Genomic DNA, 27,023 nt, shown 5'->3' with positions numbered 1-27,023 from the left:
AAGTCTGTCTCGAATATGATATCCGTATTAGTTCTTATATATGATATAAAATATTATAAGTATTAGTAATTTTGACTATATTTTGGACTAAATTCGCATTCCTTTTCCATCTTGTTTGGCAGAAAAACATCAAGCATAATCGTAGGCTAATTGGTCAGTTCTCTTATTTGGTAAATTAAACCATCTATAATCTAACACCAAATGTGAAATGGTGAAGAATGCGTTGTCGGTATTAATGTTACAATAGTAATAAAATTATAATATGGTAACAGAGTCATTTTTCCTTACCATCAACACCATTTAAACTAGTCCAATTTAAAGAAACTTCTCTTGGATTGAATTTCAAAGTATTGTAGATACAAAAATTAATAAATACGGTAAAAAACAATAAGAGTTTTATAATGCTATTCATATTTATTCAGTAAAATATATCCGACTAATTCTAAGTTATTATCACAAATCCACATCCTGTAACAATTTTATTTTTAGACAACACCGGACGTCTCACGGTGAGGTCTACAAAAAAGAAATTTGTACCAAATTCTTGAACGCCTAATAATTGGTTAAATAATCAATTCGTGATGTCGTGTGGGTATTCACAATTCCTTGATTTAATATGAGTGTTTGTCTTTAAAGGCTCATTCTATATTGTTACAGAACCACCTCCAAAAGTATCACAGGCCATGTCCAAATGTGGCTATCCGAATTATATAATGTGGATCTAGATCCGTGAACACACAATAAGCCCTTCAACTGTAATCTGTAGGTGGCTATCGTTGTCACATGTTCTAAGGCCAGACCAATCCTCTCTGCTTGTCCAAAACAACTTCCGACTCCAAGATCAGTTTCACGCACCCTCTTCTGATGGTAAACAGACTTACAGCGATTCTAACGTCTGCACGAAGCCTAGATGAAGAGAATATGTAATTTCGTTTGGCATAAATAACCAAAAAACGGTCCTGTCTGGTTTGCATCATCATTAATGCATCACATTAAATATTAAATTCAAAGTTATACAGTTAAGTGAATAATTTTATAATAATTAAAACATTTTTCCTCTTACGTTATCTCTTTAATCAAATATTTATATAATAGAATATAAAATACATATTATTAGACAAAAATACAACAACATTAATATTTGATAATCCGGTTCCTTATGACAGAGAAATTTATAATAATTTTTAAGTTTATCTTTACTAATATGTAATTTTCAGTACCTACGATTTTGTTCAATAATTAAACTGTGATTTTACTACTTACTCTGAATTTTAGAGTCTGAAATCGAACCTATTAATTTGAAATCCAATATAATACATATTAAAATAAAATAAATGTAGAACAGTAATATATTGTTTACAACATGTAATATTCCTCCTTTTTTATCTAATTTGAAAGGGAAATTATATTAATTTTTCTGTTAAGCTATTAGGTAAACAGACAAAACTTCATAATAAAAACCGGATTTTGTTGTGAAGAACAAAATCATATACTAAAACAGAAATTAATAAAATAATAATTTTCACATATAAATAAATTCTGCATATAAAAGTATACTTCCTCATTAAATATATAAAGTTGATAATATATGTATTATGAGTTATTAATATTTCCTTGTTTTCATATATAAAAATACACGCATAATTTTCACTATAGTTTTCCATAAATATCGTTGTAAATCATTTCATCTTCGTTTCCTTCATTGTCAGAAGAATTCACTCCCTTTCCTTTAAATTCGCTGTCGTACTTCCTTTTAACTAAATAGTAAATTATTGAGACTGCCACAATAAGTAATATAAGTGATAAAATTATCCCAATATAAATGTAAATTGTCACCTGACGTTTACCAGTACTTATGAAGCAGTCATTGAAAACTGGCAAATCTAAAATAAATCATTTTTATATACGTTTCAGAATTTCAGAATTCATTGTAAAAAACTTACCAGTTAACAAATATGTGTCAGGTATATAATACCACTTAAATTTATTGCATAAGTCCATGTTCACTTCAAAAACTACATGTTTAGATTTGTCACACAATTCAAAAGTATGCCATAATTTCCATAATTTTGTTTTTGAAAAATTTACATTCACCTAAAATAACACAATATGTATACATATAATATTAAACAAACACGAATAATTTCTTACTGAAACATTGTTTAGGATTGTCGTGGTATTTGGACAGAAATACATCGCTGATATATAAAAACATGTTTTGTTCTTGTTAAAATAAAATGATTTTGTATCTTTATAATAATAATTTTTAGCTAAAAATATTTATATAATATATAATATATATATATATATATATATATATATATATATATATATATATATTATTTATAAGTTTATAGAAAATTCCGATTTCTGTTTAAAATATATTAGTTGTTATTTTATCTCTTTAAGTTAAGTTACTTGTTGTTTTTACGTACTGCGATGAATTTTCCAGTATGTCCTATTTTGAACTTCAATTGATAAGTCTCTACCGATGGTATCTATTTCTTTGCCATTTATTTTTAAAATAGGAGACTTAACACTATTATTTATATAGAATGTAAAATGTTGCCAACCTGAAACCTACAATATTTTAATTATTTTATTTCGAAATATTCTAATTTTTTACTTCGATGTTGGTAATATTGTGATTTATATCCGAACTAGTATAAGTAATTTGATCTTTTTCCAACGTAAGATTGGCAGTTTTTTTTCCACTTTGCAAAATTAGTTGTGTTCCTTTTCCATATGGCCAGGCAGAAAAATATTGAAAATTGTTAGATAATCGGAAAATGCTATTATTTGGTAAACTAAACCATCTATAATCTAACACCAAAAGTGAACTGGAGAAAGTTTGTTGGTCAGAACACATTGTCGGTATAAGAGCTACAATAATATCGAAGTTGTAACATGGTAATATGAGTTATTTTTACTTACCATCAACACTATTTAAAGCAGTCCAATCTGAAGAAACTTCTCTTGGAATGCATTTAAAAGTACTACAAAAACTGATATACGTGATAACAAACAATATGAGTTTCATAATGATCATCACATTTACTTAATGAAGTAACAATAAACATTAAGTTATTATCAAGTCTAAAAATCCACATCCTTATAGATATGAGCCTTATTTCTAGACTCCATGTCACGTTAAATAAATTATATAAAATGTTTAATATTTTATAACACACTAAACATTTTTTTTAATAAAATACCCTACAAATATTATTATTATTTTATTAATTTGTCTTTTGGTTTGTAAACTAAATTAATGAAATGAATTGTTCGATGCAATATTTGTTGTAATTCCCCATTATCGTGGTTACTGCGATATAAACTTAAATTAACGTACAAAAACGGTTTTATTACCCGCATTGTCCGGCATCGTCCAAATAATTTTCTCTCTGCAACCAACAATGCAAGTCGCGTCTCTCATAAATTCTCTATATTTATTTACTTAATAGTTTCAACCGGGAATCCCGCCATGAATTCACAAATACACCTTCTTTCCTTTTCCCAGTAGTTATTAAATAATTTTTAACAATAAAAACATCGCCCGTTTCTTAGTATTCGCATCACACATAATTATGGTTTATCGCGTTTTTTGCGGTAAATCGCCAACCGTTTTAGTCGTTTGCAGACGAGTCCCGTTTTATATATTATACAAACTGCAACGTACACATAATTATCCGACAATTTACAATTGCAAAACAGACTTCCGTACACATCTAAAAGGCTCTCTTTCGGCGACGTCTGCCAAGAAAGTAGGGGGCGGCGGAAAGACTAAGAGGCGGCTCCTCTCACCGCCAAGGACACATTATTTGTCTAGCCGTTATCGCGCCGGGACGATTAGCAAGGCAAAACTAAACGCGGGATTAGTCCTATCTTAGGTGGAACAGCTTATAACTTCATACGGTCGCAATTATTTCCTGTTTACTTTATTATTTATTAACATTTTTTTAAGCTACACGTTACTTGCCACTTAAACATATTGACTGATCTGAAGCGGAACAGGCACAGTTTAAATTACCACCGTATTACGAATAATCCGCCTGTTAAAAGCGAGATATGCAACTTTCAACTTTCCAGTTTTTCTCCACGGCAAAAAGATTGCTCCGGTTAAAGAATAATATGCAAAATTTACGGTCGATCGGGGAGCCATTAAATTCGTAATAAATCGTGCTCCGAGAAAGGGGGCTCCGTGGGTGGAGGGCCGTAATGAAACTTGTATCGACAGCCATTAGCCAATCGATGGGAAAAGGAGACATGCACACGCAATGCAGATAATCCAGCCACCAGTCATCCCCGACCATCAATCATGCAAATCTTCCCGCGCAACGTTCGCCCTCCTTACGGCCAAGATGTCGGCCAGTTTCTGCACGACCCGCACGGTCTCTCTCCGCTAATGGTCCCGTCGTACGACTATTAAGGGTAATTAAGTTTGAGCGATGCGTTTTCTATCCCGCATAAGTTGGATAGTTTGAGCGATGTCCGGATTATGCGGTGCGCCCGACGAAAAACGGCCGTTAGAGTAATTGCTTTCGGATATCTTTGTAATAGATTTTAAAAAATCGTGGGGGGATGAAGGCGAATAATTGTTGACGTGTTTTGCAGCCGGTAAACTGGTTGTAATTGCATTCAATTAGTTACCAGGCACTATCCATGCTAAGCATCTTGTATCCGTTTATTCGGGCATCCGTGGAAATGGTTTCGAGAGCGGCTCCACCATCAATTAGAATTAAAATGTAAATTGGGTCCGCGTTCGCGTATAGGATTTTGCGCGTGGTGCAAAACAAAACAGTGAGAATGTAAGCCGTCCAATTTAGCAAAAATGTACTTTATGATATTTGCTTATTTTTTTGCGGTTGTTAGTTTGAAGGCAGTCTCTTCGTTACATCGCCAGTCTAATAACGCTGATAGCATGCAGTTGCATCGCCATGCATAAATTTGGAAAGATAAAACCGAACATAACCTGCCTCCCTGCGGGCTTTACCCTGATCAGTTGAAACAGAGTTAAAGGCAGTCACATTTTTATCCGGCATTATCATAATCTGACGTTTACGGCCATATGAGCTTTGCGTATATACAGTTGTTAACTTAGACTGCACACTTACAAACTATATTGCTGCTAGTATCTAGTTTGTATTCAAGCCATGCTTCACGACATCAACCTTACATATTTCAAGATTTTATCCTCCTTAACGCACAACATTTCCAAGTTCAATTAAAGGTTTTGGTCCCGTTTCAATTACTACATAACAATCCGAAATGTTCGATGCAAATTCGAGTCAAGAAATGCAAAATCAGTTTTGAATTTATCGCGGAAACTGCACTTAAAGTTAACAATGTTTCTGGGAGGGGAGGCGAGTCGTTCGCGTTGCTCACTTTTTGAATAAGAAAGCATTCCGGGAGTGCACAATAATAAGAGGCAAAGTTGATTTTAACATGCAAATCTACAAGTTGTTCGTCAACAGTATGGTTCGTTAAATTGCAAACCTCTTTATATCTACTTTTGAATTATTACAGATGGAATATTTGAGACGATGAAACCCCGGACACTCTTAAATTATTTATTTCGTCTGGTACGAATATTTAAAATTCCCAGTTCAACAACATGAACATCAACTCCATCATTGTATTTATGTTTTCTGTAATCGATTTAAATTCGTTAAAGGGCGGTAAATCATTGACTAAAAAATCAGGGCGCAACCCCATTAAACCCGTAGTTTTTAAAACCCCGTAAACGAATTATTCCCGCACGAAGAGGATATTAAAACATAATGTGCAATATGAATTCCGCCGTAAAACACGGATGAACAAAATATACTTCATTAGTTCAGGATGTAAAAGGGCGAGCTTCTTATACATATTTTACGAAGGAAATTTCTAAACTTGTTTACTACACACTTAAGAGGGTTTGCACAGTGTTTAATACCTCTATAAGATTGTAATCTTATTGACACTCTCAACCCTGCGAGAATTCGACAGATTCCCGCTCAGTCGGCTGTAATAATTGCCGGAGGAATTCTAATTAATTTTTTTGAAGGATGTCGTTATTTGGTTTCACATTAACTATTAATAAGTTTAACGAGTTGTAGAAATCAATGAACGTCTTACCAATAACTCACGACGATTTAATAATAAATACGTACAGCCTCAACTATACATAAACTTTATATACAATATAAATCGTTAAAAACTACCATAGCACTAAAATATATTACAATTAAATAACACAATCGAAACATGTTAAAGCTACACATAATGTAAAATACAAAAATATAATTCTAACTTCTAAAACATCTAAATATTTTTAATCTCTACATATCCGTGTCTTGCCAGCGTATCATTCCCTTCATTTCTGATAAACATGTCAATATCAGCCTTGGTTTTAATCAAAGTGGGCGACGTTGGCGGTGGTTCGCTGTAATTTCGCTTCGCCTCCAACTTTTCGATCTCCTCCTCGTCGGCGTCGATGTGCGGAATCGTGTCGTCGTCCAAAACGGATGCCAGATCCCTCGGCTTGCTGGCATCCTTCACCGAAAACTCCTCCAAAATCTTCATCAAACTGGAGTGCTCCACAACGCCGTTCTCCATGTGGGGCAGTTTCGCGACGTCAACCTGAGGCACCCTCTCGACTTTCCTGCTGTTCGGCGAGGGTGGAGGCGTGACGCTTTCCGGCCTCTCGTCCTTGGACCTCTTCGAGACGTTCTGCGCCTGCCTGTTAATCTTCTTCACCAAAGACTCGGATCTTCTCACCGGCGGCGTCGGCTTGGGTATTTCCTCCTCTTGTACTATCATGCTCTCGATGTCCGAGAGGACGTTCTTCTCCGGCAGCTTCCTCACTCTCGGCAAACTGGCATCCTTCGGGTTATAGTGCTCGATAATCCTCAGATCCCAGTCCTCCAGCGCGCCGAACGAGTCGTCGCTCTCGGCGTCCGCGGGTGTTTTCCTCGTTTTCAGCTTGCCCATTATTTGTTGGGGTATGAGCGAGCCGAAACTCCTGCATCTCGTTATGTAACTGTCCAGTTTACCTGTCGAAGCTGCGCTCGTCAGTTTTTTAGTCTCGTGCAACGACGTAACGGAGTTACGTTTCACGTCCACCGGCTTCTTGTCGATGTCGTCGAAAGTTGCCACCGTCAACTTCAGGTCGTTGTAGTTCGGCAACGAAACAACGGACAGATTTTTCCTACGTTTCGAATCGGATTTTTTGTCGGCGTGAATCGAGTTATTGTTAATAATGAGTTGTTCGATGTCTCTTTGATTCGGCTCGTGTTTCTTATCGTGGTGGTGTTGGTGGTGGTGGTCTCTGTTGTGCGATTTTTCATCGCCGTCGCAATACGGACAATTGAAGTTGATCTTCTTCTTCACGCACACCTCTTCCTCAACCGGCTTTTTGGATTGGAACGCCTGCAGGCTGGACTTGGCCACCGCCTCGATTTTTTCTCTGAAACCCTTTTTGTGTTTGCGAGGTGGCGGGGTAGGTGTTCCTTCATCTGTGTTGAAGATCAACGCCAACTTCGGATTTTGTAGGTGGACCGTTTCTTTGTCGGGCACTTCTAGGTCGACGTTCGTCCAATCTGTCGATTTTGACTTCGTCATCGTTTCTTTAGTTGGGTCCTTTGTGTTTCCTTCGAACCTAAAACAGAAATGACATCATATAACTGATAAAAGCCTAATTATCTAATATAGCAACATAATTAATCAAGATTTACTCCCACGCATCGATTGAAATGCATTTACAGTTTCATCATGAATAAATGAACATAAAACGGTTAAAAATAAAGGTAACGTTTCTGGAGGAAGGTTGTTTAAATGTTGAATACTAAACTGCGTGCACAAAATATCTCATTCGAAAATATTCTCTGTATTTGATTTAATTAACTTATTCAATGACATACAAAAATACAGGCTGGTGAATAAAATTTTTACAGTCCCTGAACATAAAATTTAATTCTTTTTATAAATTTTCTGATAAATTGATTTCAATATAAATATTTTGTGCGTAGTTGTTCCATGTTTATCCATTGGAACATAAATTATTCATTTTTATACGGACTTTGTTATATTTTTCGTGCCGGTGAGCATAAGATTGTTTCCTTAACAATTATTACAGACAAGGTATAACGTTTAGCTTTCTCCATGGCAATTATGCTGTTCCGTTAAAATTCTCAACCATTTTGGGATTTGCATAAAGATCTGTATGGTCATTTTTGAAACAGTTAGATGCATAGTTTAATAACTATCATTTTGAATTTTATTAATTGGTCGTAACTGCTTCAGATTAGAACTAATCTCTAATTTAAATCAGATTAATTAATACATTACCTGTTAACTTGTTTTTGGTTCAAATGTGATTCAGATTTCCATGACTTCGGACGTAACTGTAAAAAAACATGTCATTATTATTTGCTCACGATTAAAATGTCAGAATTCGGTCACAAAAAGTAGTAAGGAATTTTTTTAATCGCATCGCTGGAAGATTTTGCATCCGAAAGTTTGAAAACAGCGAAAAAGTTACATCGCAAATAAAGTAAATAACTTTTAACATAACTTTATTATGCGACGGGTTCTTTTAAATGTTTAACATTCACTCGAGGAAGTTATTCCTAATACAAAGTTCCTAATATAATGTAGTAGTATCTGTAGTCTTAAAACTTGCTCTTTATTTGTTTACCGCTTTTTAATGAACTTTGAGGTCTATCCCGAACTTAAAAATTAAATTAACCTTACGGAAAGTTTTAATAAATTTTTGCCTCCGCTCTTTTGTACGTTCTCAGACGCGAATTTACGTATTCCAAATAAATTTCATATTAACAATTCTATTTTGTCCAAATAGTACAGAGGTATTTAGAAATTTACAGTTTCGAGGACAAAATTAAATTACCAAAGTACGCGGGACATTAAACTAACGGACAGTTTCACCTTTCAATTAAATAAATAGAACGTGAACTATTTTATTACCGGTGGGCTAAATCTGTTCGGAGGCAATTAACGTTAACAAGACTATTGTTGACAGTTTGTGCATTATTATTTTTATTTCTGAGTACCATCTGTTAGATGCCAGTAAATATTATTGTCATTGGTAGTAAATCAATTTTACACTATCAAATGGAAATTTAAAATACTAATAAAATCAAAATTGTTTATTTACGCTGTAACGTATAAAATATTTTATTTTTGTAACATAAAAATAACACTTATTTTCTTATATGTACAGGTATTTTTTGAATCTGACAATATTACGTCACATTGTTGGTAAAATCTCTGTTAATATTCATGTCACTATTATTTATTTTTGTCATTGTAAAATTTTATAAGTAAAAAACGTATTACCTTATTACATTATTTTAGAATTAATAACAGAATTGTAATAAAATAAATAAATATTAATAAGAAATTAAACCAAAGCCAACTTAAAATTTATTTTACAAAATAAATAAGAAATTTTGTTCCCACATATAAAATGAAAAATAGATTATTTTTCGCCTCTGCTTTCTATGACAGCTTGTACCTACGTGGCATACTTCTTATCAGATCATCCAGATGATTTTGATTTAAAGCATCCCACAATTCTGGAAAAAGTTGTCTTAATTCTCTGACAGTCTGAGCACGAGTCTGGTAAGCAATTAATGATCTTCCCAACAAATCCCAGGTATGTTCTATTCAATTTTCAGAAGCCTGAAACATTCCTGCTGCACGATGGCGGTCAACTTCTGATAACTGATGTCTCTGCATGATTTTAAGAAAAAGCAGTAAAAATTGGTTAATTCTTGAACAATTAAAATCAAACTAACAAGTCAACAAATATTTAAATATCGACTGAAACCAACAATGCGTTTTTTCAACTTCGTTTTATTCACAAATAATCAACGATCAATTTAGGTCAAAATTGAGGTTGATCTTCTCTTTAGCTTCATGAATCCAGAATTCGTTTCTCGTAGGATCATCATTGTACATTGGCAAAAAATGATGGCGAATCAACCGTAAATTTCCAGTACCTATTTTTATTGATGTATGATTGATTCATTAAAAATATTTAATGCAGAAATATCGGATACAAAATAATATTCAAGCAAATATTTGTTATAATTTTTTTTGCCACGCAAATGTAAATAAAATTCTAAATATAATGCAGACTCAACGTTCCATTATATCAATATTTTAAATATTAATTTATCTAAAATTTATTAATTAAACCAAAGAGTTTTATAAAATGATTTTACTGCGACAAGTTATAAAAACTGTATAATCACAATATCCATATTTTTAATTTATAAATACGACTTAATAAATATTTTTGGAGTACTGTTAAAAATGTTATTTAGTTTTCTGAATAGACTTGTTCATAAAGCAAATATTTGTTGCAATTTTAAGCGTTGCCACAAATGCGCAAATAAAATGGTAAAAACATTTTAAATACACTGTTTTATTCTTAAATTTCATCTATTAGACAAGGTTTACAGTTACTGTAAAAAATGTAACTTTAATGATTCTAATAATAATTACTATTAAAAAGTATGATTTACATAAACAATTTGACCAATTTGTACATGTTACTAGACACACTTCGGTCTTGTTTTCTCGTTGCGGGAACACTGGATGTTGAAAAATAGATGTGAAATTTGTTCATAAAGCAAATATTTATTATAATTTTTAACGTTGCCACAAATGCGCAAATAATAAAGCTAAAAATAATCACAGTTTCAAGTTTCATTCCGTCAATACTTAGTCAAATATCAATTAATTTACGTTTTATTATTTAAACAACACAGAAAATTTATTTTAATTGTCAAATTTAAATTTCTAATTTATGCAACTTTCAGCGACCAAATAAACACAAATGTGCAAGAAGTAACAAGTTATTATTGCTGATTAAATTAAATTAAACAAATACGTGTCGTTTGAATAAACGCAGATGACTTAACAATGAAATCACAGATGCTTCCTTCGCTCACGGTTTCTTTTCCGGATTAACCTACCTAATAACCTTAAATCAAACACATGGTCACAATTTCTGGCAAGGTGAGACCGAGTGTCAAGGACTTGCATGTTAAATTATCTGTATTTTTAGTTTTGCTAATCAATAAATAAGTCTGCGATTATTATCCAGTTGTTTAGTCGTAAAATCCAAGTCTTACGTGTTTAATTTAACACAGGCACGTAATAATTGCAAATCCAAACAGCGACAACGTTATTAACACCGAATTTGGTGCGACCAAGGTCCTCCGATCTAGAGGAGCTACGAAAAAATAAAATTGCGACAATGACCTATAGCTGCGAGTTTAATTTTCCGGTGTTAACAGTAAGGTTAACTATAATTAAAATGGATTCACAAGTGCAACTGGCTATTACGAATTGCGATCGAATGATGTAACTGTTATTATTGAATGGGAGCACGTGAAATTCTGACTATTTGCTGTTGATTTCACAATTATTAGTTTTTTCCTAGAAATTTATGTTTTCAACGTTGGGTTATTTGGTTGCTATTCAGATTTGGCTTTAATGTGGCAGCACGTTTTGATCACATCACAGCATCACAATTTTAAGCAGCTTAAATTTTTTTTTTTGTTTTTCTTAGTTGCATGATTTTCCTGGAGTAAATACAATTTTGCTCATACCTTCACCATAGCCAGAAGGAAAGAAATTTACGTAGAACCAAATGGTGTTTAACTACTGTTTATAATAGCTTTAACTATTCTTCGAATACCCGGAATTAACATGTTCCTTATACACATACAGATTTTACTGCAAATAAAATCAATTGAAATAAGAATTTCCTACACATAAAATAATATTAACAAAGATGTTACCAAAAATGTAATTAAACGTAAATAACGTATAAAATTTGGTAGCCCTTGGATTGGTTTCTGATAAGATGGTTCTTGATTAACGAGTATCTTTGTACCATTAACAATAATAATTTTACAGAATTTCAGTTAGTTCACCAATCTGTCAAAATTTTTGGAAAGAAATTAATAACTCAAAAGCTATCGATATTAGTTATATTATAGGTAAATGGTAATGAAAATAAAATTATACTGAGGGTTCTGTATTTACATTTAATTTCGTGCATCTTAAAACACCAATAACTTTGTTATTACAGCATAATTAAATTGAATTAAAATAAATTCAATTAGAATAAGCATTCCCTACACATAAAATGAATATTAAAAAAGATTTTACAAAAAATGTGATATTGTTAGATGCATAAAAGTAAAGATAATTAACGAACGAACCCTATATAAAATTTGAGAGCCCTGCTAATGGTTTTTATTAAGATGGTCCTTGATTAAAGAGTATCCCAAAAATGATTTTTCCAACATGAACATTAGTGATTTTAAGTTTAATTTTGTGCATCTTAAAAAATCAATAACATTGTTATTTTCAATGGATTGCTATATACGTTTCAGTATAATTAAATTGAATTTAAAAAAATCAATTGGAATAAGCATTCCCTGCAAATAAAATGAATGTTAACAAAGATGTGATATTGATAGATGCATAAAATTAACATCATAACCTAACACCCTGTATAAAATTTGGGAGCCTTAGAATTGATAAGATGGTCCTGGATTAACGAGTATCCCAAAATAATCTTTGCAGCATCAACATAAATGACTTTTCAAAATTTCAGTTAGTCCATCAATCTGTTTAAATTTTTGGAAAAAAATTAATAACTCTAAAACTATTGAGTAGGTATGGGTCATGGTATAGTCATTTTATTTGTAATTACATATAGATTTTATAAATAATAAAAATAAAAAAAATTATACAGGGTGTTCTATATTTACGTTTAATTTTGTGCGCCTTAAAACATCAATAACTTTGTTATTTTCAATGGATTGCTACATATGCTACAGTTTACATAAAATGAATATTAACAAAGATTTTGTCAAAAATGTAATGTTGTTAGATGCATAAAATTAAACGTAAATAACAAATACTCTAAAATTTGGAAGCCCTAATAACGATAAGATGATTAACGAGTATCCCAAAAATGATATTTCCAGCATAAGAATTGGTGATTTTGCAGGCATTCTGTCAAAATTTTAGGAAAAAAAGTAATAAATCAAAAACTATTGGGTTTAAGTATAGGACATGGTATAGCCATTTTATTTGCAGTTACATGTGGAGCTTACAAGTCATAATGAAAATTTAAAAAATGAAAAATTATACAGTGTTCTATATTTACAATTAATTTCGTGCATCTTAAAACATCAATAACTTTCTTATTTTCATTCAATTGCCATATATATTATAGTATAATTAAATTAAATAAAATCAGTTAAAATAGACATTCCCAACATAAAATAAACATTAACAAATATTTTACCAAAAATGTGATATTATTAGATGTATAAAGGTAAAGGTAAATAACGAACACTCTGTATAAAATTTGATAGCCCTAGTAATGGTCCTTGATTAAAGAGTACCCCAAAGATAATGTTTCCAGCATCAACAGGCATTTCAATTAGTCCACCAATCTGTCAAAATGTTTGGAAAAAAATTAATAACTCAAAAACTATTGGGTTTAGGTGTAGGACATTGTATAGCCATTTTATTTACAATTTACATATGAATTTAAAAATACAAAATTATACAATGTGTTCCATTGAAAATAACAATGTTGATGACACTTCCGACGAAACCAAAAATGAAATTTTGTTGAAAATAATTTAGACAAGTAGTTAAAGTCAAGTTATAATTCGTATAAAAAATTGAATATCATTCTCCATAAACTTCTAATATTAATTAACTTGCGTGAATCACATCGTATAGTATACAATTATTATAGCATATAAAAATTTATTCAATTAAATCATGAACCAAAAATATAAATTACTTCTGATACATAATTTTGTAATTAAACACAATAAGATTTTTAGCAGTACTAATTAGTATTAATATTGTAACGAAATATTTTTAGCATATATAATCTTATAGACATTTTCTGTTCGTTTTTCCGCATAAAGCGTTTTTAAAACTTTGTCCAGCCACAGATCAACAACACGATAACAAAGTAACTTTCACTTGATTAATTTAAATATGCTTTTACTTTCTATGTAATATTGTTTAAATGTGCAATAAAGAAGTCATAAACCAATTAGACATTTTCAATTATCCATTTAAAATGGAACAACTAATCGGTTCTTCAATCAAGTGTGAATAATGGGCATTTTAAAATTTTTAAATTTAAATCACTCTCCACATCTGCGTCCTAAACAAAGAGAGTTATGTTTTAATGAAAGTGACTGACTCGCATGAAAAATTCCGTTAATTTATCAAACTCACATCGGAATTAAATTTATACATGTCCCCGTGTTTCGAATGAATTACAGGAAAACACTTTCGCTCAAATTATTCGCTTGTCGTCGATTCTTGAAAGACAAAACAAAATTTTGGTGTTGTCAGTATTTAGTTGTTTGTGTCGGCTCATCATAAATTTCTTAACAATTTAATTCAAACAGGTCCGGACACTTTCTTTTCTCATGCTCATGAAGAGCCGTGTATAAAATTGTTTTCATTAAAAGTGACATTTCGCAATTGTTATCTTGTATTTTTTATTGTTTTGCATATTTAAAAATTTAATTTGACACGAACATGTAGATAATGACACGACAAATTACATCATACTTAATTAAAGATGTCCTTGCCGTTATTTGTTTATATTTAGTAGATTTAATCATCGATAATTTACCAAAGTTCAGAAAAGAAAAAACAAAAACAATAACGTCCTCTTTAATTAAACCATCTCCGTATTTACGAGCAATGAACCTGCAAACGCTCCTGTCAAAAGCTTAAACAGTATATTTAGTCCGTGTTGTGGTTGTAAAAGTGAATCATTCGTTCATTTCGGCTTAGCTCTTGTATCAGCCGTAAAAATAAATGGACACGTAAACAATTCCGTACCTATTTTCGGAAACGCATTGATAAAAATACCCATTAAATAGTATTTATTATGTGCCGCTAAAGTGGCACACATTTTAATTCGACCGAGCGCACATTATCATAGATAATTCGTAAAACGTTCGAATTTCTCTGAATACATATTTCCATGCACGAATCACGTTAAATAATTATAATACAATTACCGGTGTAATCGTTATACATCGCGTTACAAACAATTACGATTGTTCATATTATGTACTCTTTCGTAAAAAACCTATTCAGAAGTAATTTAAATGAATAATTGACCAATTTCTTTCCAATTACAATTCACACCTCCAACTCGAACGTACTTGCGTACCAAAACGTGCAAATTACGGAAGGTGGGTTGTGATGTCACGTGACACCATCACGAGTTTACAATTATTATACACGTTGATTGGTTTGTTTTCTGTTTCAATAGTTTTTTCTATTGATATTGTATAATTATGAATCACACTACGTTTTGTTTTAATCGTGGACGAAGAGATTCTGTGCCGTTTAGAATGTTTATGCGAGGAATACGATTTGTAATAACATAGGAATGCGATTTATTATACATTTCGATAAACGTATATATCAGGTTTGTTTTGGTCAGAAGAAAAATCGAATGCGTCATAATAAATACACGTGTGTTACGACTGTTTGCAGTTATTAACAATGTTAGAGAAGTTATAATTCAAACAATAAGAACCGATTTGAAACCTTCATCTTTTGATACAGACTTCTGGATTGGTTACATCTCTTTCAGTATATTTTTTAGACTACTTAGTTCTTTGTTTAATCAATTTTGTAATGTGCATTTGGTTTCAAAAATTTAGAATTCCAATTTATTTATTTATTTAGTTTAACTATGTAATATCTCTGATTTAATCATTTTGTTTAAGTTTTGCCAATTTCTTTAGGTTATATCTTCTTTTATGATTATTTAATAGTTTTATTTTATTACTCTTTTCCATTTTTATCCTGTACATACATATACATATATTATACATAAATATTTATATACATGTATATTTTTATTTCTATATTCAGTTTTTCTAACATTTAAGAATAATTTCTTAGTTTCTTCATATTTATTTAATTTTTATTTTCCAACATTTTCTTATTTATTCGAATTCTGTAATTTAATAATTTTAGAGAAATATTTATTTAATTCTTTAGTTCATTAAATAAATTTTTATTGTTATTATTGATATTTTAATTTTCTATTTAGTTTATTCAATTTCTTAAAAGTTATAATAATTTTATTAGTGTTTCTAATTTCTTAAAACTCTGTATTTTTTTAACATTTTAGAATAATTTCTCTTTACTTTCTTTACATATTTAGGTTATTTAATTTCTTCAATTTTTTAAATTCTGGTAATTATTTTAAATTTTTTATTAACCTTTTATTATTTTTAAAGTAATTTTCTGATAATTATTATCTATATCCAGTTTTTAAGTATCTAAGAATAATTTCTTAGTTTCTTTATATTTGTTTAATTTTTATTTTCCACCATTTTATTATTTATTCAAATTTTGTAATTTGTTACTTTTAGAGAAATATTTATTTAATTGTTTAGTTTTTAAATGAATTTTTATTGTTATAATTGTTATTTTAATTTTCTGTTTAGTTTCTTTAATTTATTGAATTTTTGTTTTTTCTATGTTTTAATATTTTTATTAGTCTTTCTAATTTCTTAAAATTTTGTACAATATCTCCTTATTTTCTTTATTTATTTAGGTTATTCAATTTGGACAATTTTTATTTTTCTTCGTTTTCTTATTTCTAAGATTATTTGTTTTCAATGATTATTCATAATTTATTTGGATGTTAAATTTGTAATATTTTTATGATTCTCTTGTTTCTCAATTTTTTAAAATGTGGTAATTATTTTAATTTTTTATTAACCTTTTATAATTTTTAATTTAATTTACTAATAATATTTTTTCTTTCATTTATTTAGATACTTTAGCTTCTTTTAGTTTTTTGACAAGTTTTTTATTATTATTATTTTGCTCTTAATTTTTTATTTCTTTATATCCTTCAGAATCTAGACTATTTATTATGTCACAATCTTGGCAAGTTCTTGAATACAGTCCTTCCCATTTTACTTTCTTAATTAATTTTTAATATTTTTTTGGTTTTATTTTTTATAACTTCGTTTTCTCATTATTTTAATTTATTAAAGTTATTTAGTTATTCATTTTTTTAATATTTTCTGTTTTGGATTTTTAATATTTTTAATATTTTTATTTATATTTGTTATTTTCCTATTTCTTTACCTTCTTTGTTTCTTTTGTTTACTGAATTTCTAAAATTGCTTTAGATTTTTATCTATTTTAGTTTTCTGAGATTATTTAATTTCTTAATTCAACTTACATTTGATTTTTTACATTTTTAAATTTTGTCAACTATTTTGTTACGTTTTTTTTTAAAATTTCTTTCTTTTTATTTAGACTTTTATTACTTATTTTTTATATTTTTGAACTTTTAAGTATATTTTTACTCTTTGTCTAGTTTATTAGTGCACATTATTTAGCTTCATTAATTTTATTTTCTGATTTCTCCTTATTTTTTGTTATCTTAACATTATTTAATTTCTTAGAACAGTATTTAGACCTAGTTTCATATTATTATTTTTTTTCTTTTTATTTCATTATTATTATTATTATTATTGATACTATTATTATTATTTATAATTATTCATTTTTTTCATATACTTATAGACTGTTTTTTTTTAGATTCGTTCTACTATTTATTTTTTCTGATTTTTTAAATTCTATTTTGACTTTTATTATTATTGTTTATGAGCAATTTATTATTATTTTACTTTCTATCATTTTTTAGATTATTTAGCCTGTTTAGTTTTTTTAGATTATTATTTAGTTTATTCAGTTTCTTAAATATTTTCTGTTTTATTTAGATTTTTAATATACATATTTTTTCTTTTTTGTAATTTATATTTGTTATTTTTCAGTTTCTTTGTCTTCTTTGTTTCTTTTATGTATTGAGTTTCTAAAATTGTTTTAGATATTTATTTATCTTTTTTTTTCCACAATTTTTTGAGTTTTCTGAGATTATTTAATATCTTAATTAAAATTTCATTTGATTTTTTAGATTTTCAAATTTTATCAGATATTTTGTTATGTCTTATTTTAAAAATTTATATAATTATGTAGTTTAATGTTTTTGATGTTCTTCATTTGCTTAAATTTCTCTAGTTTCTTTAAATTTTTATTTGGACATTTTACTTATTTTTTATATTCTTTAACTATTTGTCTAGTTAATTTGTGGATGTTGTGTAGTTTCTTTATTTTTTTTTTCTATTTTCTTATTTCTCCTTATTCTTGTTACTTTTTATTTCATTATTATTATCATTATTTATAATTATTTAATTTTTTTAGATACTTTAGACTGATTTTTTTAGATTCGCTCTTCTAATTCTATTAACTTTTATTATTAACATATTTTTTTAAGAGCAATTTATTATTAATTTTTATATTATTTGGCCTATTTAGTTTTTTAGATTCTTATTATCTTTTTTTTATTTCTTCTTGTGTACCTTCTTTCGATTTTAGTTTCTTCTTTAAAATTTTTAACAGACTGGATAAACTTTTACTTATTAGTACTGAACTGGCAAAGTTGTTTTGTCTGATAATTATTTATATCATTATCACCATTAGCAAATTTATGTTAATTGCTATATTTATATATTCATTCACTTAATGATAAACGACAATAACAATATTTGAAAACGTATTAATGTATTCAGTCAATAATTATGGAAGAAACAAGTAAGCAAACATTTTTACATAATTACCTTAATAAACTTGAAGTAGTTTATGTACATTTGATAGTGAACAACATTCCCACAATTACAATAAGATAATTAAAACGAACAAGAAACAAAAGAGCCTAGAATCGTATAAAACAAGCGAAATTAAAACATAATGCCTGGAATTACATCACGACGAATCACAATGTTCGTATGGGTAAATAAAGCAGCGTCCTCGAGCACGTATTCGCATTAGCGAACACAAAAATACGGCGCGGAAACCTTGACCACACACGAAACTTACGTGCAACCTATTGAAAATCCTATCCAGAGCGCCGCCGTTCGTTTTGGCTGCGTTATCCACATTATCGACACCGTCCACTTTCTTCTTGCACAGCTTATTGCCCATATTTGCGAGAGCGATCGCACCCGCGAACAACCACAACAAAAACACACAACAACAAAGAACGGGGTACGGGACGGCCGACGATGGGTCGGTCGGACTGGTCGCACGGTTGGTAACCGGCAGCGACTGCGGCAGGAATATCGGCTGTATCAGGTCCGCTCGCCGCGAACACACGCTAGAATACCCATGACGCGACCTTACCCAAGCACCAGACTTTCCTACCGAGACAGGTAAGGTTGGCTCGTTCACGTGGTACGCCTTTATTGTTTTTTACGTGTGGGAACTGATGATCGATATTCGACGGTGCGTAGATTGTACTCCATATAAGTGTATTTTTTTCTAATTCAACAGGACAGGAATAAAATGTGGTGATTTAAGGGAACCGGAATACCGTTGGTTTGAATCCACTCGATTTGCTAACTTTCTAATGAACGTTCACTGGTTTTGTGTTGCATGCGTTTATCAGATTGGATCATTGTTTTGTTCAACGAATGTAAATGTGAATGTAATTTGGGTTAAAGATTTTCATTTATTGTAATAGTATCGATTTTGAGGAAAACGTAATAAAAAGTGTCTATTTTTAGTAAAGGTTGTTTGTATTGTACAAAATCAACAAAGAATAGTTTATTTCTTTAAATAAAACAATGAACACTTATTTTGATTTTTTTCAATTTTTTTGAATATGTAGAATCTTATTTTTCAACTTTTAATTCTCGAGTTTGTAGCCTCTAAATTCATTACTTTATCCTAATATGTTTGTTTATTTAAATCTTGTAAGTTCTTTAAGTCATTATTTTTTTTTTAGAATTTTAGTTTCTCATGAAATTTTAGATTTCTTGGACAGATTTTTCTTAAGTTGACTTATCTTCAATAATCTATTGATTTTTTAGAACTCTTTACATTCTATAAAATATATATTTGTTGATGTTTAGATTCTTTAAATACATTAGATTCTTTAAATTTTTAAATATATTTTGATTATTTTGATTCTTTTTTATTAATAAGATTCTGGAAATTTTAGATTTCTTAAATCATTTAACGTTTTTCAGATTATTAAGATTTTCTAGTTGTTTAGATTGTTTATAATTTTCAAAATATAAATTTTTTAAGTATTTTCAATATTTAGATTTGTTTGATATTTCTGATTCCTTAAATTATTTTGATTCTCCAAATGTTTTCATTTTTAGTTATTTTAATTGTCCATATTTTTTATATTATTTAAAATTTACAGTCGTTAATGTTTAAATCCTGTAAATATATTTAGATTTTTTGGATTTTTATTCTTTTTTTAATCTTGTGATTCTCTGGAAATTAGATTTTTCAGATTCTTAAGATTTTATAATCATTTAGGTTGTATATATTCTTCAAAATTTTATTTTTTTAATTTTTGTTAATATTTAAATTTTTATTTTTTTTTATTCTTGTGATTCTCTGGAAATTAGATTTTTCAGATTCTAAAGATTTTACAATTGTTTAGGTTATTTATATTCTTCAAAATTTTATTTTTTTTTAATTTTCATTAATATTTAAATTTTTATTTTTTTTTATTCATGTGATTCTCTGGAAATTAGATTTTTCAGATTCTAAAGATTTTACAATCATTTAGGTTGTTTATATTCTTCAAAATTTTATTTTTTTAATTTTTTATAATATTTAGATTTGTTAGATATTTCATATTCTTTAAATTATTTTGATTATCTACATTTTTTCATTTTTTAGTTTTTTTAACTGACCATATTCTTCATATTATTTAAAATTTACAGTCGTTAATGTTTAAATCATGTAAATATATTTAGATTTTTTGGATATATTTTATTCTTGTAATTATTTGGAAATTAGATTTTTCAAATTTATCATTTATTTATTCATAATCATTTAGATATTCTTCAAAATATTATTAATTTTTTTAATATCTAGATTTGTTATATATTTTAGATTCTTTAAATTATTTTGTTTCTCCAGATTTTTACATTTTTTAGTTTTTTTTAATTGTCCCTATTCTTCATATTATTTAAAATTTACATTCGTTTATGTTTAAATTCTGTAATTTTTCATTTACTTCTTTAAAATTTACATTCGTTGGTGATTATATCCTTTAAAGATCTTATATTCTTTAATTTAATTTATTGTAAAAATTAATTTATATTTTTCATATTCTTTAGTTGTTTAGATTACATTCTTGAAAATTTAAATTCTTTAGAATATTCAATTTTTAAAATTTGCCTTTTAGGTGTAAACAATCTACAAAAATAAATAGTATAACACATGCATGAAGACAGAATAAAATAGTTCAATTCATTAGAAATTTCGGATATCGCTCCGTTTGAAAGCCTTCCAATATTTAGAAAATCTTCTTGTGAGAATTGCATATCATTAACGCCGAATCTCGAAATTTGACCAATTATGGAGTAGAAAGTAATTCGTCTAAAAAAATCTGTTGCTTGTAAACGCACTTACGAGATTATTAAAATTGTGTTTTCCTCTTAATTTGGCACTCAACAAACTGGTCCGTCGTCCCACATCGTACAACGAACCGTGTTATTAAAACCGACGAGGAGATATTAGCCAGCAAACGCATGATTTTAAACGGCAGTGAATAATAATGCATCGAAGAAAATCGAAGTCAACCACCTGAACAGGAAGAACAACAAAATTATAAACATAAACTTACACGATTTAATTATAAAAAAAGAAATGAAGTAATCAACTAATCACCTCTAAAATGCATTATGGGATTTTCACACGACAGGTAATTAAGCGTTGGTAAAGTAAATGCCTTTACATGACTTTTAAAATTGCATCGGTTCGAATAAAACAAACTCTTAATTGCTTAACAATCCTCCACGTTAACGTTCGCAATAAAAGAATGGACCAACACCGGTTGCCGCATTTCCGTACCACCGATAGACAACCTAAAGCCCGCCCGTGATTTTATCTCATTTTAATTAATTTAATGCTTACAGTTATATGTAAAGCAACCAAAGAAATCGTTCATGTGTGAGAGAAACTGCTGGTTGAAGACGATATTTTAATACTTACGTTTTCGTTTTCCGGTTCGATCGTCGGTTTTTTCTGAAACAATTTATCGGGTTATTATGCGAGTTTTCGGCAAAAATAAAACGGTTGGTTACAAATTAGTTACAGGCACGACCATATTTCTTGAAGTTATTTTTAGCCGGCACGAACACGTACTCACAATATTTCTACACAAGAGCTCGTTACAAAAACAAAAGGCAAGATCAAGATTTGTTTTTACTGCATCTGATCGTTTTTCAAAATTCCAACCAAATTATTTTAAGTAGCCGTGCAATGGTAGTGGACACAAATTCCGGCGTCCGTTAGGACTTCGCCAAGCATAAAAATCAAAACAAAACAGACTCATCCGAACCGTAAACCCAAAAAAGATCCATATCTCGTTCGCCGTGTTCTTGACTAAGTGACCAAAACATTGAATCATGCTAATCAATACGACCTACTTGGTGTATAAAACTGTCAAGGTGACGTCACGCGTTTTTATTCATTCGCTGATGTCATTCGGTCGCAGGATGGAAAGTGAATTGACATTCATTCATCCATGTGATCGTATTTTCGGATGAAATCATTTTTAATTGGTTCGTTACATCTTGTTTGATTGTAAGATACTCGGAAATTAAATTTTGGCACTAAACTAATAAGATCAGACAATTACAACAATCAAATAATAATTTTTAATTGCCCTGGGAGAAAAATTTTAATAGTAATAATTTTCTTAATAATAGTAAGAAATCTTTGTAACCATTTTAACTATAATTTTATATATTTAATGTATTTAGAATCTAAATATTGACAGCAACACTGTTCCTAAAAATTAACGCACCACCTATAATTTTGTAAATAATTTTTACTATTTAAGTAAACAGTACATTATTTATATTAACTTACTAGGAGACCAGATCAGGGTAGAAATCGTGCTACAACTCCTGCTCAACATAGTTTTTAGGTTTCTTACATTATTTAGCGTTTAAATGTTTAAGATACTTAAGATTTTATAATTGGGGGGTTTATATTTTATAAGATTTTATTTTTTTATATATTTGAAACCCCTTATATTGTCCAGAAATTGACAACTGCTTAGTTATTGGCTATATTTACAAATATCTAATAAACGGTTTTAATAAATTTTATTTGATTTTTATTTTTAATTAAAAATATGCAAGTTTACCAATAATGAACGAATAAATACAGCCCATGTTCTCCGAAATTATCTTGCTGACGTTGGGATTAATACTATGGCCTAGCCATCTTACAGTCCAGACCTTATCCTATAGAACATATTTGACATTGCTGGGAGACGTTTAAGGACCATTCTAACTGTCCTCTGATGATGTGGAGTGTCTTCTACTTCTACTGAACAACAGATATGAGGTTCTCATTCGTAGTAGAGGTGGAAATACCCCAAATTGAGATCAAATATTTATTTTTTTTTTTTTAATATCAAATTTTATTAATTTTTAATTTTTTCAGAAAAGCAATATTTTTAAAGATTTTTTGTAACAATTATAAATAAAAACCTATTTTTAATAATTATGCAAAGAGTATATACGTTTATTTCTCTCGTTTACAGAATATATTATATTCTTGGAGCAGAGTAATTATTATATGATACAATTTTAAATTCTTCTTAAATTCTTAAAATTTTAGTTTTTGCTGATTAATTAATATATGTTACTTTATTGATATGATTGATTAATTAATACACTAAATTTTTATTATACAAGATGATTTACCTAACTTATTCATTAGAAGATTATGAAGAAGACAGAAAGGTGTAGATTTGAAATTGTTATACCAATTATAATTTGACTTGAACTACTTTTCTCATTTATTTTGAACAACATGTCGTTTCCGGTTTTCTTATACATAAAATGAATATTAACACCAAAAATGTAATGTAATATAGTCAGGTATAAAACAAATGCCATCTATGGCACACTATTACCAGTATACTGACCGTTATTTTTATATTTTTGGTAAAATTTCTGTTAATATTGTTATTTTATGCATAGAGAATGCTAATTCCGAACGAAAGGTTTTTTAATATCCAATTTAAAACATATAATATGTTCCACTGTTTTAAAATGTACAAAATAAATGTAGATAACAAACACCCCGTATAATATTTAGGAGTATTAACAATAGTTCGTTATACTATGATTCAGCGTTAAAATTGGTAGCTTAAAAGACTTTTTAGTGAGACCATTAATCCTTCAAAATTTCGAAAACGAATAATTTTAAAAAACTTTATTTGATTTTTATGTTTCATTCATTTCATTTATTAAATATTTATTCAATAAATTTGAATTATTATTATAGGATTTAATAATCTAAATAATTAGATTTTTTGAAATATGAGAGTAATGTAGACTAAACCTATTCTAAACCATTATGATATATGAGCTTTTTAAACTATTTTAAACTGGCAAATTCTACCACTTATTTAAAATATTGTTTATTTCTGGAAAATTTGTTAAAATTCATAAAAATTAATATAAAACGTATGAAAATAACATTTTACAAGATAAGATTTTAAATTTTTGATTTTCGCTGATTAATTGATATTATATTTATGAAAAAAAAACATATTTGTATTATTTTTGTAAGTATATCCATAATTTATTGATTTGTTAAAATTTATAAAAATTAATATAAACAGAGTTATGAAAATAACATTTTACAAGACTATTTAAAAAATATAATAATTATTTAAAAAAATTAAAGAATTTTTCTTTTTATGAAAAATAAACAAAATGTTAGAAATAAAGTAAAATTATATATAGACATCTGTCAAGTTAATTTATTTTTGTGAGTGGAATGGAATGTAAACTACTCTGTAGCTTAATTTCTTATTGGTATACTTATTTATTTTAAAGGTCTATAAATAATTATTATATTAATAAAATAATTTTTATGAACAAATAAAATATTTTCTTAATGAAACACCTTGACAAAATTAACCATGGCCAAGTGAATTCGAGCTAAGGATTCTCAGACATTGACTTTGGCATCAAACAACAATAATTGGAGTGGCAGTTTATGGCATAAAATTAAATACTAGTTCACACAAATTATCCAGGTTTATCTCCGCCATCATCGCGGAATGCAGAAAAACATCGAGTATCCAGCAAAACATTAAAATTCCCATTGTTATGGAGGAAAAATCCTTACGATAATCGCAACAGTACCGACACATCTTGTCGGTGCATTAATACGGTGCATGAGAACGGGGTTCTAATTAATGGTGTCATTGTTTGTTAGATTATAATTCTCTTCGGCTTATTAGCGGTCGATTTTTGCATGTCATACGATACACGTGCCCCGACAAACACTCCAAACCACTTCTATAGTTACGTTATGTTGACCCAACTTATTTCCAATAATCTTTATGCACATAAACTTTGCTAAAGAAAACATAACAGTTAATATAGATGTTTAATTGTACGAATTGCGTATTAAAAATCAGCTAGAATTTATGACAGTGCATTATTAATAAAGTGGTTAATTTTAAACTTCAGTGTGTTTCAAATCATCGATCGCTTCTTATAATAATAGACATGACCGAATTTTACTTGTAGAATAACATGCACATTCCTAATTTTTCTTACTCGTCCAATAATAGTGCGAATTTTTATTAAAACAAATCTCAATTTAGACGTAAAAATCCTTTATTGAACTTTAATTGAGATACACGTGTAGAATAGAGTGCGACATTTGTTGTGGGTGGCACGTTTAAATGAAACGAAACCAGCAATATCTAACAAAAGCGTTCTTCTAATACCGCAATAGAAATGTAGGCGTCATTTTTTCTTCAGTTTAATGCAAAAATAAAAGCGTACATGAAAAGGTCAAACGTCCGAGTGTATTTGCATTACAGAAAGGTTAACGTAAGCCTATGTAATCCCCAGAAATTCGTTCGAATTTAACAACTTACTTTCACGTTGAACAATTTTTGCAGCACCTTATCCATTTCAGTGGATAATTGTATATTTAGCCCAACAACACCACACAACACACTAAACTTGTTTGGTTTTCAATTCGTTCTGCACAATATTAATTTTGCCAACATTTTCTATTAAAATAAGAATGACTTCATACGTGCGCCACGGTGGTTTTACGTTATGAATAAAATTGCCCAAAGCAGGTTTCAAACAGTTAAATGTGTTGTTACAATGGCTGAGAACACGACGGAATTAACAGGTTTGAACGGTGTCGTAATGAGTTTTCGTGCTCTATTTCAGCGACTCTATCGTTTCATGTACACCTATGTTTATTACAATTTTAAACATCAACAGATTTATTTTTAGAACTCGGAATAAATACTAAATATTTAATACATAATAATATAAATAAATAGAATGAATATTTCTTTGTAAAAACCCTGGGAAGAATCGTTTATAGCAGGATTGAACATTAGAGTGTCTGTGTAAAGTTGTATGTTGTGAGGGATTGAGTTACACTTTCAGGGAAGATCGAATTGCTCTTTCAATCTATGTGTCTGTCTGATTGTGTGTGTGTGTGTTTGGAAGGCGGCGGCGAGCCGTTCTCAGTTTGCGGTGGGTGTTCTGCTCTCGCCTAGTTCATGCCGATGGTTCAATGCCTTATTTCCTAATGAATTCCGATTGGAAATTATATTGATGTTGCCAAGGTGACTGGTTTAATTGATTTCTGTTTAATCTTCTCAAACTCAATTATTAAAATTCTCTAATAAGATGGTTTTGTTTGATAATATTTTCATTCCCTTCGAAGAAACTATTAAATAAAAAATACAACGATTTAGACATGAAATGAGAAGTTCATTAAAATGATAAACGCAAAATTTTTATATATTCTTATAAAACCGTTTATATATTTCTATAAGCAGTACTAATCCATAGTTGTAAACCTTTATATTG

At 29.1% G+C, this 27,023-nt stretch overlaps 2 protein-coding genes across 3 annotated transcripts; both read right to left on the bottom strand.

Moving 5' to 3' along the window:
• Nucleotides 1-99: 99 nt before the first annotated feature.
• LOC109605519 (uncharacterized) lies at nt 100-3,119 on the bottom strand. Its single transcript, XM_049962981.1, has 6 exons — nt 2,935-3,119; nt 2,627-2,883; nt 2,436-2,580; nt 2,152-2,270; nt 1,944-2,094; nt 100-1,883 (listed from the first exon to the last, which is right to left on the bottom strand). The coding sequence occupies exons 1-6, from the start codon at nt 3,047-3,049 to the stop codon at nt 1,651-1,653; spliced, it is 1,020 nt and encodes a 339-aa protein (XP_049818938.1). The 5' UTR covers nt 3,050-3,119; the 3' UTR covers nt 100-1,650.
• A 2,994-nt stretch (nt 3,120-6,113) lies between these two features.
• LOC109605600 (uncharacterized) lies at nt 6,114-26,291 on the bottom strand. 2 transcript variants are annotated; one of them, XM_049963873.1, is made up of 4 exons: nt 26,063-26,291; nt 22,135-22,167; nt 8,329-8,384; nt 6,114-7,639 (listed from the first exon to the last, which is right to left on the bottom strand). In XM_049963873.1, exons 1-4 carry the CDS (start codon nt 26,096-26,098, stop codon nt 6,304-6,306), a joined length of 1,461 nt encoding a protein of 486 aa, XP_049819830.1. In that variant the 5' UTR covers nt 26,099-26,291; the 3' UTR covers nt 6,114-6,303. The 2 variants fall into 2 exon arrangements, with proteins under 2 accessions (XP_049819830.1, XP_019877748.2); XM_020022189.2 differs by lacking the exons at nt 22,135-22,167; nt 26,063-26,291 and adding an exon at nt 18,994-19,353.
• Between the last annotated feature and the right edge of the window lie 732 nt (nt 26,292-27,023).

Source organism: Aethina tumida, chromosome 2 (genome assembly GCF_024364675.1).
Source record: "Aethina tumida isolate Nest 87 chromosome 2, icAetTumi1.1, whole genome shotgun sequence".
Taxonomy (NCBI): domain Eukaryota; kingdom Metazoa; phylum Arthropoda; class Insecta; order Coleoptera; family Nitidulidae; genus Aethina; species Aethina tumida.
Note: the sequence above shows the minus strand (reverse complement) of the source record. Positions and strands in the feature narration are given on the sequence as shown.

Bases quoted from the DNA above. Each gene is read 5' to 3' on its own strand.
- LOC109605600 (XM_020022189.2), bottom strand. From the start codon at position 19,098: ATGGGCAATAAGCTGTGCAAGAAGAAAGTGGACGGTGTCGATAATGTG. The intron at 8,385-18,993 runs GTAAGTTTCGTG...GTTTTTTTACAG, and splicing joins GGATTTTCAATAGGTTGCAC to TTACGTCCGAAGTCATGGAA. The intron at 7,640-8,328 runs GTAATGTATTAA...TTTCTGTTTTAG, and splicing joins AACCAAAAACAAGTTAACAG to GTTCGAAGGAAACACAAAGG.
- LOC109605519 (XM_049962981.1), bottom strand. From the start codon at position 3,049: ATGATCATTATGAAACTCATATTGTTTGTTATCACGTATATCAGTTTT. The intron at 2,884-2,934 runs GTAAGTAAAAAT...ATATTATTGTAG, and splicing joins TGCTTTAAATAGTGTTGATG to CTCTTATACCGACAATGTGT. The intron at 2,095-2,151 runs GTAAGAAATTAT...GTGTTATTTTAG, and splicing joins CAATCCTAAACAATGTTTCA to GTGAATGTAAATTTTTCAAA.